The sequence below is a fragment of the Topomyia yanbarensis genome, chromosome 1, assembly GCF_030247195.1.
Source record: "Topomyia yanbarensis strain Yona2022 chromosome 1, ASM3024719v1, whole genome shotgun sequence".
Classification (NCBI taxonomy): Eukaryota; Metazoa; Arthropoda; class Insecta; order Diptera; family Culicidae; genus Topomyia; species Topomyia yanbarensis.
In genome coordinates, this window is record NC_080670.1 from 65892362 (window position 1) to 65905975 (window position 13614).

The 13614-nt window shown below is 40.2% G+C and overlaps 4 protein-coding genes across 6 annotated transcripts in view; 1 reads left to right on the forward strand and 3 right to left on the reverse strand.

Annotated features, from left to right (window-relative positions):
- LOC131677840 (hemicentin-1) overlaps window positions 1-1556 on the forward strand; it is a 446898-nt gene extending 445342 nt beyond the window's left edge. For all 3 annotated transcript variants that reach the window (XM_058957903.1, XM_058957905.1, XM_058957904.1), the window contains one exon: window positions 329-1556. In XM_058957903.1, coding sequence (XP_058813886.1) covers window positions 329-583 — 255 coding nt within the window. In that variant the 3' untranslated portion in view covers window positions 584-1556. The remainder of the gene's footprint in view (window positions 1-328) is intronic.
- Window positions 1557-3646: 2090 nt separating this feature from the next.
- On the reverse strand, window positions 3647-6121 carry LOC131695892 (uncharacterized). The gene has a single exon (XM_058984428.1). It carries the CDS (start codon window positions 6119-6121, stop codon window positions 3647-3649), a length of 2475 nt encoding a protein of 824 aa, XP_058840411.1.
- A 328-nt stretch (window positions 6122-6449) lies between these two features.
- LOC131695902 (uncharacterized) lies at window positions 6450-8924 on the reverse strand. The gene has a single exon (XM_058984439.1). The coding sequence runs from the start codon at window positions 8922-8924 to the stop codon at window positions 6450-6452; it is 2475 nt and encodes an 824-aa protein (XP_058840422.1).
- Window positions 8925-10281: 1357 nt separating this feature from the next.
- Window positions 10282-11526, reverse strand: LOC131695912 (uncharacterized). Its single transcript, XM_058984447.1, has one exon. The coding sequence runs from the start codon at window positions 11524-11526 to the stop codon at window positions 10282-10284; it is 1245 nt and encodes a 414-aa protein (XP_058840430.1).
- Window positions 11527-13614: the final 2088 nt, after the last annotated feature.

A 13614-nucleotide genomic window follows, 5' to 3' on the forward strand; every position in this document is an offset into this window, starting at 1 on the left:
AATACCTATCCGTCTTTCAATTTCATTGCTTTCGTTTCTCTTAGTCTTAAATTTGCCGAAAATAGCCAACAATATCGATACAGTAGAACCTTGCGGCAATTAAAACATAGTAACATATTGAATAAATTATTTTTACTTTCGGATTAATGAGTGTACAGTAACGGAATCGTACTGTAGTACATATCTTTATACTATAACTAACTTTTGACTTCGTTTCCGTTCAGCGGGAGCAACATATCGCCATCAAATGTAAATCATTAGAACATCTATATGTTAGCTATTGTTCATCCTTTCTTTTCTTACTATCCTATTTCTATTTTTGTGACAGAGTTACGCAACGCTCGGTCGAGCGAATAATAGCGGCAGTAGCGTGCAGTCAACGCTCAGCCCACTCAGTCACCAGGCTTCGTCCGGAAGTACGACACTTCCACTGCCATCGATGGTGGGTGGTGTAGGAGTCGGTGTGAGCAGTCTGCTAAGCAGTCCCGCAACTCAGTCGCACGTCACGTCCTCACTCAACGAGTACCGGTTTCGACCGGAAGTGGTTACTACATCCAACCGAATACAGGAAAGTTGTATATAATAGATTCATAAGGTGAATGACTGTACCTTGCTAGATGTTAGCGATTCTCGCGAATGAGTTCTCTTTTCCCTGATAGTCTCGAAAAATCAGTTTATTGTCGTAGCCATAATTGTTAAGTCGTACAGTTATGATCGAACTCTTAATTGAATGCATGTGTGAAGTGGAAAAATATTAACAAATAATACTCGAAGATATATTTTAAGTAGAACAAGTAATGGCATCGAAGCAATGGAACTATTGTGGGAGGAGAAAGTCTTTAATGAAACCTTGTGTGAAATAGGCAAGTGGAACTTACGAAGTTTTATCATTTTTTTTAAATAGCAAATTTTCGAGCAGAGTGGTCATCGACCTATGTAAACTATTAGAAACTAGTACAGTATTAGACAAGAGATTGATTTTAAAGCTCATTGATACTGATTGTTTTCCGTGAAGGGAATACTTCCAAAAATGGCAGCGCTAAAATTATGGTTTGGGCATAAATATAACATGGTTACAGATCGAGAATTTGCGTTACTGACTGGACAATAATCGCACACTAGTCGAAGACATTTCGATGCATAAAAATATCATAAACGTGAAAACAAAGCAGGAAAAATGTGGAAACTACACATAGAACTGAATCATATCGATTTTTCACAGATTAACTCGAATATGAACCAGCTTGTCACGCGCGAGAGAAGAAAAAACAAAAGAAAAGATAAACCACCAAAAAATATTTTAAGACATTTGAACGAGAACGATACGGAGCATTTCCGAAGGAGTGAGTACATCTTTACGTGACAGCAATGATAATGTAGATATAGTGCGGTAAAAGTAAGTAGTGAAGAAGCAATGCCAGTTTAATTTTGTATAGACAGTGTAAACGGAGATCACGAAAATGTGTACTAAAGCTGATGTCAAGAAACTGTGAATTCTATATAGGAAAAAAAACTTGAACGTTGAGGGAATCAATAAAACAAATTTTATGAAAACCATATAATTTACGTTTTATGTTGAAAAGAACGGAAAGAACTGGGAACTGCATTATAATACCATTTTAGAAGGATTATGCGATGAAGATTCTAGGTTGACAGTGAACGTTAACAAACTACGTATATAAAATGGTTTACAAACGCGCATATTTTTTGAAGTCCGAGATCAAAAAAATGATAGAATAAATAATAAATATGCAATTAAACTTGCCACAAATCTTCTTACTGTGAACAAAAATCTTTCGACTCACATTTGACGACTTCTAAGCGGTCAAATATAAACTTAACCGCATATAACATTACCATTTGTGGAAAACCCCAAATTATTTAAATACGAGTTAGTTACACAATGTAAACAGTTACCAAAAGAGCACGCCTGAAGAGTGCGACAGTTGTGCTTAAAATTGAATTACTGGCGCCCGAAATGGCTTTTTGGTGGTATCCAGGGGAAAACAGATCGACTTGGTTTGTGAAGCGAAAGCAATTATGTGAAAAAAATCTTCCCCCAAAGGTAGGATTCAAACCTGCAACCTTTCAGACTCCGGCCCAAAGCACAAATCTTTATGCTATCCCTGGGATGTGATGCCGTCCAAGAAAGAACATATGATTATCGAATTCGCGACAGTGATCGTGCCCTGCCTCCAAAGCGAGACCACACACAACCCCAGCTGCCAACCAACACATTTGATCTATTTAATTTCTTCACTAGGGGAATTGTGGGTTAAACTGATACCCCACAACTTTCCCTAGAAATTAAATTTTTATTCATTTCATAATGACACTTTATTATTAGTATGATTATATAGAGCATTTGAAGACAAATTGGATTTATGTTTGTACGCCGAATGTCATAAAAATAAACAAAACATACAACAGCAGCTTTCATACTCGTCTGGATGTAAAATTTTGTTGGTAGATTTTAAGGTTTTAACCGAACAAAAACTTTTCAAATTACCACATTTTTCAGTACCTATTATTATCGGCCTTTCCTATGATCAACTGTGTGCATTGAAGACGAAAAATTCAATATTTTTAATCGCTTTTTTAAAAAAATGTGCGCTGTTGCGGTAAAGCCGACACCCTTTGGTTAGGGTAAAACCGACACGCTGTTAAGATGATTATGTTTACATGCGGTTTATTACAATAGGCTGGGGATCTTTGTGACACTTCAATTACACTATTAGCACATTATAGTATTAGCAGAAATACACAGAAATACTTTTATTGTGTTTATTTCTTTTAAGTCTCTTTAAAAATCCAAATTTGGTTTTATTGCTTATCAGATTCTATCGAAGCTTTTGCGATTTCTGCAAAAAGCTCCTCCGAAGTTCTAGTGTTCTCTTGGTTTGTCATAGATGTACTTTATCACAATGAGACAATGATCTTTTGTATAACCTGGTAGATCATTGATGATCAGAATTCGAAAAATCAAGGTTGGAAAAGGTAGTTTTACTACGAAGTGTGCATCACTTATAAATGAATGAATTCGATTGGCAGAATGTAGAACACTTGCAAATCTTCTCTTACGAAATAAAATGACACTGAAGGTTGCAATGAATCATCAAGATCAATCAATTATCAAGAAATAATCCTATAGCATAAAATACTCATGTTTATAGCACTACGCCTTCGAACTCTCTTCTCCTCACTACATAATGAAGCTACGAAAAGTACATATTTGTATCTCACATACTCGCACTTTATTACTCAGGCATACATCACATTTAAAAAAAATACATTTTAATAAAGTGGAGAGAAAATAAATTAAAGGGGGTGTCGATCTTACCCCTATGGGGTGTTGGTTTCACCCGCAGTGTCTACAAAAAGTCACTTTGTTGTCGTTTTTTAGTTGATATTTTTCGGTGAAAATCTATTTAAAAAACACAGTTTACCGTTAACGTTTCAGCCTACTTTTTTATTTCCTTTCAGCCATCCTCAGAACTTTACAATAAGAAAAACAAAATAAAAATAGCGATAAAATTAAAAAAAAAAAAAATACATTTGAATTTGAAATTATCTTACTTCTTGCCCAAGCGCGTCTTGCCACCGCTGGGGGAAAATCAAATTTAAACTAATTCTACATGTACTTCTCTCACTGGTGGCGTCTCTCTTCTTTCTCACCAGTGCCATTGCGCGCCGATCGTAGCTTATTAAGAAGACCGTTGTATGTGCAGGCGAAGCTGGCGGCGTCCCGTTGAAGGTTTACCGCTCTTTGCTCTCTCAGCTTAATATGAAGAACCTCCGCTGTTAACCTGTTGGACTCGTGGTTAATTCTCTCCAATATTCTCGTTTCGTTGAAGTTAAAGTGGTGTCCACATTCTCTTGTGTGTTGTGTTAGGCCGGTTATCGATGTGCTAGTGCGTATAGAGTTTTTATGCTGGCTAATGCGTTTCTCTAGGGTTTGAGAAGTTTGCCCGATGTACTCTTTATTGGTGCATCCGCCGCATGGAATGCTGTAGACTACATTTGTTTGCTGCATTTTTGGTATTTTATCTTTCAGCATCGTGAAGATCGTGTTTTTTATTTTGTCATTTGGTTTGTATGCTGCATTTAAGTTATTCTTGCGCAATACCTTGCCGATTTTCTCGCTCAAGCAGGGAATATATGGAATGGATATATATTTTGCTGTTTGCTCGTCTGCGCTCCTGGTTTGTAGGGTGTTGTAGAGTATGTCTACCCGCTGTTTAAGCACACTTTTTATGATGTGTTCCGGATAGTTGTTGGCGCGTAGTATGTTAGATGCCTCTGTTATGCTCTCTTCCCTTTTGTTCGCATCCGTGAGTTTTAGTGCTCGGTCCATAAGTGCAATTGCGGTGTTCTTCTTGTGCGTGTATGGGCTCTCCGATGTGTAGTCCAAATACCGTCCTGTTTTCTGTTTCGGGAGCCATTTTTTGTCGATTTTTTCCCCGTTTCTGGATAATAGTAGATCTAAAAAGCGAATCGATTCGTTGCTTTCTTTTTCTACCGTGAATTTAATGCTAGTATGTTGCTCGTTAAATTCTTCGATGACAGTTTCTATCTCATTTTCTTTACCCACAAGAAAGCAATCATCTACATACCGTCGGTACACTATCAGCGATATTCCCTTTTGCTTCAATCCCTCGAGGGCCTCTCCCTCTAATTTTTCCATAACAATGTTAGCAACGACGGGAGAGAGGGGGGATCCCATGGGCACTCCAAATATTTGGTCGTAGAACTTTCCGTCATACTGAAAAAAGGAAGCTTCTAGTACAGTTTTCATTGCTTGTTTAAAACTGTCCCAAGGAATAGTGGTTGTTTGTGCTACTTCATTCCATCTTTCTTCGACGTACTCGTACACTTTATTGACAGGTATATTAGTGTATAGGGATACCACATCTAATGAATACATTACACATCCTTCCGGTACCCGTATCTTGGATATCTCCTTAGCGAATTCGAAGCTGTTGCGAACGTGGTACTCCGTTTTTCCCACTAAATTGTTTAAAATTCCCGATAGATACTGAGCCATGTGGTAGGTTGCTGAACCGATGGTGGATATCACAGGACGGAGGGGGCAGTTTTCTTTGTGAATTTTGGGGAGTCCATAGATTCGCGGTGGGGTGCAGTTGTACATCTTAAGCTTGTGTTTCGTCGCTCTGTCGATGTGCTGGTCTAACCACCACTGTTCTATTATGCTGTTTAACATTTTTAGCACTCGGTTCGATGGATTGTCTTTCCGTTGCTTGTACGTGGACGCATCATTTACCATTGTGGTCATTTTTTCGTGGTATTCGGTGCCGGACATTAGAACTGTCTTGTTCCCTTTATCGGCTTTTATAACATAGATGTCTGGGTTCTCTCGCAAAAACTTTCTACTTCGTACAATGTCTTTGTGTATCCAGTCATTCTCCTTCGTCCGTGGTTGGTTTTGGTAGTTGACATAGTTGGATATGATCGTAGATACTTCTGCTCTGATGTCGTCGGCTTGTGGTTTGCTCTTTATAGCAGTTTCTACATCGGCAACGAGTCGAACGTATGGGATAGAACTCTTGCTTTGTATGTTGAAGTTCGGTCCAAGAAGAAGCGTTCGTTCCAAATAGTCGGGGATTTCATGGTTTGTCTTATTCTCTATCCACTCCGGTTGCTGACAAGTCTCTTCGATCTTTTTCCTCTTCAGGTTGCTCAGCTTATTTATTTCGGTTCGTTTCGTACTATTATATACATTTGCTGCTTTTTTCTCCACCATCGCGCGCACTGCTCTCCAGTCACTTTCTTCTAGCGTCCATTGGACCTTTTCATATAGATGCCGCTTTCTATTCTTCAGTTGCTCTAGTAACCTTTTGGTGTCCCGAACAACTAGGCTGATGATTCTGATTTTCTGCCGGTGTTCCAGAATCTTCATTTCCTGCCGGGATATGCTGCTGTGTAGGGAAACGCCAACTTTGTAACATAGACACTTTGGCACAAGCTTGCACTTCCGACAGTTCAGTAAGAATTTTAGTCTGTTTTTCATCCTCGCCATCTTGACAGCGGTCTTTAATAACTCTCTCGTCAGCTTCCCCGTTTCGTCATCGTACTTCTTTGTGATTCTCGACACGAAAAACATCGTGTTTTATTCTCCTACCTTTCCTTGATCAAGCGATTTTATGTTTCAAGGTTTCAGTCACCGTTCATGAATGTTGTCGTTTTTTAGTTGATATTTTTCGGTGAAAATCTATTTAAAAAACACAGTTTACCGTTAACGTTTCAGCCTACTTTTTTATTTCCTTTCAGCCATCCTCAGAACTTTACAATAAGAAAAACAAAATAAAAATAGCGATAAAATTAAAAAAAAAAAATACATTTGAATTTGAAATTATCTTACTTCTTGCCCAAGCGCGTCTTGCCACCGCTGGGGGAAAATCAAATTTAAACTAATTCTACATGTACTTCTCTCACTGGTGGCGTCTCTCTTCTTTCTCACCAGTGCCATTGCGCGCCGATCGTAGCTTATTAAGAAGACCGTTGTATGTGCAGGCGAAGCTGGCGGCGTCCCGTTGAAGGTTTACCGCTCTTTGCTCTCTCAGCTTAATATGAAGAACCTCCGCTGTTAACCTGTTGGACTCGTGGTTAATTCTCTCCAATATTCTCGTTTCGTTGAAGTTAAAGTGGTGTCCACATTCTCTTGTGTGTTGTGTTAGGCCGGTTATCGATGTGCTAGTGCGTATAGAGTTTTTATGCTGGCTAATGCGTTTCTCTAGGGTTTGGGAAGTTTGCCCGATGTACTCTTTATTGGTGCATCCGCCGCATGGAATGCTGTAGACTACATTTGTTTGCTGCATTTTTGGTATTTTATCTTTCAGCATCGTGAAGATCGTGTTTTTTATTTTGTCATTTGGTTTGTATGCTGCATTTAAGTTATTCTTGCGCAATACCTTGCCGATTTTCTCGCTCAAGCAGGGAATATATGGAATGGATATATATTTTGCTGTTTGCTCGTCTGCGCTCCTGGTTTGTAGGGTGTTGTAGAGTATGTCTACCCGCTGTTTAAGCACACTTTTTATGATGTGTTCCGGATAGTTGTTGGCGCGTAGTATGTTAGATGCCTCTGTTATGCTCTCTTCCCTTTTGTTCGCATCCGTGAGTTTTAGTGCTCGGTCCATAAGTGCAATTGCGGTGTTCTTCTTGTGCGTGTATGGGCTCTCCGATGTGTAGTCCAAATACCGTCCTGTTTTCTGTTTCGGGAGCCATTTTTTGTCGATTTTTTCCCCGTTTCTGGATAATAGTAGATCTAAAAAGCGAATCGATTCGTTGCTTTCTTTTTCTACCGTGAATTTAATGCTAGTATGTTGCTCGTTAAATTCTTCGATGACAGTTTCTATCTCATTTTCTTTACCCACAAGAAAGTAATCATCTACATACCGTTGGTACACTATCAGCGATATTCCCTTTTGCTTCAATCCCTCGAGGGCCTCTCCCTCTAATTTTTCCATAACAATGTTAGCAACGACGGGAGAGAGGGGGGATCCCATGGGCACTCCAAATATTTGGTCGTAGAACTTTCCGTCATACTGAAAAAAGGAAGCTTCTAGTACAGTTTTCATTGCTTGTTTAAAACTGTCCCAAGGAATAGTGGTTGTTTGTGCTACTTCATTCCATCTTTCTTCGACGTACTCGTACACTTTATTGACAGGTATATTAGTGTATAGGGATACCACATCTAATGAATACATTACACATCCTTCCGGTACCCGTATCTTGGATATCTCCTTAGCGAATTCGAAGCTGTTGCGAACGTGGTACTCCGTTTTTCCCACTAAATTGTTTAAAATTCCCGATAGATACTGAGCCATGTGGTAGGTTGCTGAACCGATGGTGGATATCACAGGACGGAGGGGGCAGTTTTCTTTGTGAATTTTGGGGAGTCCATAGATTCGCGGTGGGGTGCAGTTGTACATCTTAAGCTTGTGTTTCGTCGCTCTGTCGATGTGCTGGTCTAACCACCACTGTTCTATTATGCTGTTTAACATTTTTAGCACTCGGTTCGATGGATTGTCTTTCCGTTGCTTGTACGTGGACGCATCATTTACCATTGTGGTCATTTTTTCGTGGTATTCGGTGCCGGACATTAGAACTGTCTTGTTCCCTTTATCGGCTTTTATAACATAGATGTCTGGGTTCTCTCGCAAAAACTTTCTACTTCGTACAATGTCTTTGTGTATCCAGTCATTCTCCTTCGTCCGTGGTTGGTTTTGGTAGTTGACATAGTTGGATATGATCGTAGATACTTCTGCTCTGATGTCGTCGGCTTGTGGTTTGCTCTTTATAGAAGTTTCTACATCGGCAACGAGTCGAACGTAAGGGATAGAACTCTTGCTTTGTATGTTGAAGTTCGGTCCAAGAAGAAGCGTTCGTTCCAAATAGTCGGGGATTTCATGGTTTGTCTTATTCTCTATCCACTCCGGTTGCTGACAAGTCTCTTCGATCTTTTTCCTCTTCAGGTTGCTCAGCTTATTTATTTCGGTTCGTTTCGTACTATTATATACATTTGCTGCTTTCTTCTCCACCATCGCGCGCACTGCTCTCCAGTCACTTTCTTCTAGCGTCCATTGGACCTTTTCATATAGATGCCGCTTTCTATTCTTCAGTTGCTCTAGTAACCTTTTGGTGTCCCGAACAACTAGGCTGATGATTCTGATTTTCTGCCGGTGTTCCAGAATCTTCATTTCCTGCCGGGATATGCTGCTGTGTAGGGAAACGCCAACTTTGTAACATAGACACTTTGGCACAAGCTTGCACTTCCGACAGTTCAGTAAGAATTTTAGTCTGTTTTTCATCCTCGCCATCTTGACAGCGGTCTTTAATAACTCTCTCGTCAGCTTCCCCGTTTCGTCATCGTACTTCTTTGTGATTCTCGACACGAAAAACATCGTGTTTTATTCTCCTACCTTTCCTTGATCAAGCGATTTTATGTTTCAAGGTTTCAGTCACCGTTCATGAATGTTGTCGTTTTTTAGTTGATATTTTTCGGTGAAAATCTATTTAAAAAACACAGTTTACCGTTAACGTTTCAGCCTACTTTTTTATTTCCTTTCAGCCATCCTCAGAACTTTACAATAAGAAAAACAAAATAAAAATAGCGATAAAATTAAAAAAAAAAAAAAATACATTTGAATTTGAAATTATCTTACTTCTTGCCCAAGCGCGTCTTGCCACCGCTGGGGGAAAATCAAATTTAAACTAATTCTACATGTACTTCTCTCACTGGTGGCGTCTCTCTTCTTTCTCACCAGTGCCATTGCGCGCCGATCGTAGCTTATTAAGAAGACCGTTGTATGTGCAGGCGAAGCTGGCGGCGTCCCGTTGAAGGTTTACCGCTCTTTGCTCTCTCAGCTTAATATGAAGAACCTCCGCTGTTAACCTGTTGGACTCGTGGTTAATTCTCTCCAATATTCTCGTTTCGTTGAAGTTAAAGTGGTGTCCACATTCTCTTGTGTGTTGTGTTAGGCCGGTTATCGATGTGCTAGTGCGTATAGAGTTTTTATGCTGGCTAATGCGTTTCTCTAGGGTTTGAGAAGTTTGCCCGATGTACTCTTTATTGGTGCATCCGCCGCATGGAATGCTGTAGACTACATTTGTTTGCTGCATTTTTGGTATTTTATCTTTCAGCATCGTGAAGATCGTGTTTTTTATTTTGTCATTTGGTTTGTATGCTGCATTTAAGTTATTCTTGCGCAATACCTTGCCGATTTTCTCGCTCAAGCAGGGAATATATGGAATGGATATATATTTTGCTGTTTGCTCGTCTGCGCTCCTGGTTTGTAGGGTGTTGTAGAGTATGTCTACCCGCTGTTTAAGCACACTTTTTATGATGTGTTCCGGATAGTTGTTGGCGCGTAGTATGTTAGATGCCTCTGTTATGCTCTCTTCCCTTTTGTTCGCATCCGTGAGTTTTAGTGCTCGGTCCATAAGTGCAATTGCGGTGTTCTTCTTGTGCGTGTATGGGCTCTCCGATGTGTAGTCCAAATACCGTCCTGTTTTCTGTTTCGGGAGCCATTTTTTGTCGATTTTTTCCCCGTTTCTGGATAATAGTAGATCTAAAAAGCGAATCGATTCGTTGCTTTCTTTTTCTACCGTGAATTTAATGCTAGTATGTTGCTCGTTAAATTCTTCGATGACAGTTTCTATCTCATTTTCTTTACCCACAAGAAAGCAATCATCTACATACCGTCGGTACACTATCAGCGATATTCCCTTTTGCTTCAATCCCTCGAGGGCCTCTCCCTCTTATTTTTCCATAACAATGTTAGCAACGACGGGAGAGAGGGGGGATCCCATGGGCACTCCAAATATTTGGTCGTAGAACTTTCCGTCATACTGAAAAAAGGAAGCTTCTAGTACAGTTTTCATTGCTTGTTTAAAACTGTCCCAAGGAATAGTGGTTGTTTGTGCTACTTCATTCCATCTTTCTTCGACGTACTCGTACACTTTATTGACAGGTATATTAGTGTATAGGGATACCACATCTAATGAATACATTACACATCCTTCCGGTACCCGTATCTTGGATATCTCCTTAGCGAATTCGAAGCTGTTGCGAACGTGGTACTCCGTTTTTCCCACTAAATTGTTTAAAATTCCCGATAGATACTGAGCCATGTGGTAGGTTGCTGAACCGATGGTGGATATCACAGGACGGAGGGGGCAGTTTTCTTTGTGAATTTTGGGGAGTCCATAGATTCGCGGTGGGGTGCAGTTGTACATCTTAAGCTTGTGTTTCGTCGCTCTGTCGATGTGCTGGTCTAACCACCACTGTTCTATTATGCTGTTTAACATTTTTAGCACTCGGTTCGATGGATTGTCTTTCCGTTGCTTGTACGTGGACGCATCATTTACCATTGTGGTCATTTTTTCGTGGTATTCGGTGCCGGACATTAGAACTGTCTTGTTCCCTTTATCGGCTTTTATAACATAGATGTCTGGGTTCTCTCGCAAAAACTTTCTACTTCGTACAATGTCTTTGTGTATCCAGTCATTCTCCTTCGTCCGTGGTTGGTTTTGGTAGTTGACATAGTTGGATATGATCGTAGATACTTCTGCTCTGATGTCGTCGGCTTGTGGTTTGCTCTTTATAGCAGTTTCTACATCGGCAACGAGTCGAACGTATGGGATAGAACTCTTGCTTTGTATGTTGAAGTTCGGTCCAAGAAGAAGCGTTCGTTCCAAATAGTCGGGGATTTCATGGTTTGTCTTATTCTCTATCCACTCCGGTTGCTGACAAGTCTCTTCGATCTTTTTCCTCTTCAGGTTGCTCAGCTTATTTATTTCGGTTCGTTTCGTACTATTATATACATTTGCTGCTTTCTTCTCCACCATCGCGCGCACTGCTCTCCAGTCACTTTCTTCTAGCGTCCATTGGACCTTTTCATATAGATGCCGCTTTCTATTCTTCAGTTGCTCTAGTAACCTTTTGGTGTCCCGAACAACTAGGCTGATGATTCTGATTTTCTGCCGGTGTTCCAGAATCTTCATTTCCTGCCGGGATATGCTGCTGTGTAGGGAAACGCCAACTTTGTAACATAGACACTTTGGCACAAGCTAGCACTTCCGACAGTTCAGTAAGAATTTTAGTCTGTTTTTCATCCTCGCCATCTTGACAGCGGTCTTTAATAACTCTCTCGTCAGCTTCCCCGTTTCGTCATCGTACTTCTTTGTGATTCTCGACACGAAAAACATCGTGTTTTATTCTCCTACCTTTCCTTGATCAAGCGATTTTATGTTTCAAGGTTTCAGTCACCGTTCATGAATGTTGTCGTTTTTTAGTTGATATTTTTCGGTGAAAATCTATTTAAAAACCTGTTTTAATCCACCTAGAGGTGCAATTGTGCCTTTCTCATTTCTCCAAACTATGATTTAATAGCTGGTTCGTACAATATAACTTTATGGAAATGTCTTTCATTCTTATTACACTTGGTAAGTATATATAAGAGCACCTTTTTGCATTCATCGCGGTATCGGTTTGAATCGGAGTTTTCTATGTGATCGACCTCCACAACCCGTAACTCCGGTGCTGGAAGTCGGATGGAGATGGAATTTAATATCAGTTTCTGGGGACGCAACACCTTTCATTTGAAACTAAGTTGAGCAAATCTAGCCATTTTCGAGAAACCAATATAACCGTTATTCTGACTTTGGATGCTTCCGGATCCGTCGATGGTGGCCAGTGTGGCCAAAGAGACTTTGAATGACTGTTGGGGACCTAGATCTACAAATTCAACAGTTGTGTTTACATTTTGGAAAAAAAAATCACCTTTTTACATTCATCGCAGAATTCGTTAGAATCGGGATTTGCTGCGTGATCGTACGTATCACCCTGTAATTCAGGAACCAGAACTCGGATCCACACAAAATTCAACAGCAGCTGATGGACCTTTCATTTAAAATTAAGTTTGTCAAAATCGGTTCAGAAAATTCCGAGAAACCGATTTGGAAAAATCAACAAATTTTGTTTTGTAACCATATTCTTCAACTCGTAATTCGGAACAAGATGTCGGTTGAAAATGAAATTCAATAGCAATCTATGGGAATATTATACCTTTCATTTGAATCTTAGTTTGTAAAAATCGGTTCAGCCATCTCCGAGTAACCGATGTGGACATTTTGTTAACAAATCCGCACATACACACACATACATACACACATACACATACACACATACATACATACACACAGATATTTTGCGATCTCGGCGAACTGAGTCGAATGTTATATGAGACTCGGCCCTCCGGGCCTCGGTTAAAAAGTCGGTTTTTGGAGCAATTGCATAACATTTCTATATAAGAAAGGCAAAAGAATAATATTTAATTAGCTTAATAAGCATGAGTTCAATGTTATCTTCATGTGATTATAATTTGCAAAGGTTGGTGGAATGCGTTTGAACGTGAGGGAATGGGGGTTTAGTAGAGTGGGTGTGGAGGATGCGTCAGAAATCCTTCATCTTATTTCGGTATACGGGGTGGATGAAGGAAATCTGGGCGTGAGGGTGATCCAAGAAGAGGGGAGTGATGAAGGAGGGAGGTGTAAGGGCAAGGTGGGGAGGGGGGGGGGGGGAAGGGGCGGCTACGCAATACTCAACTGCATATTTTGCCTTCCATTTGAGACTTGGTTTGAGAAAATCGGTTCAGTCATCACCGATGAACCGATGTGACTTTAATTGTGGAATATGCCCGGAATTCCGGACTTCCGGAATCGTCGATAGTGGACAATATATTCAAAGAATGTTTGATTGCCAATCAGTGATCTAGATCTACGATTAGAAGTAATTTGGTGACCATTTCAATAGTTTTTAGCCTCTGAGGTATTACGATTGTACCGATTTATATGGGAAATTCCAGTGTATCCTTACTAACACCCCTGTAACTCCGGAAGCAAGAGTCAGAACCGAATGAAATTCAGCAGCAGTCAATGGCATTACTGTATCTTTCATTTGAAATTAAGTTCGTAAAAATCGGTAGAGAATTCGTTGTGGAATGGGTGTGATATTAGCTTAGGAACTTGGCGGGTTCCCCGAGGGCGGCATGAACCGTCATAGGTGGCCAATGCGGTCAAAGCTGCTTTGAT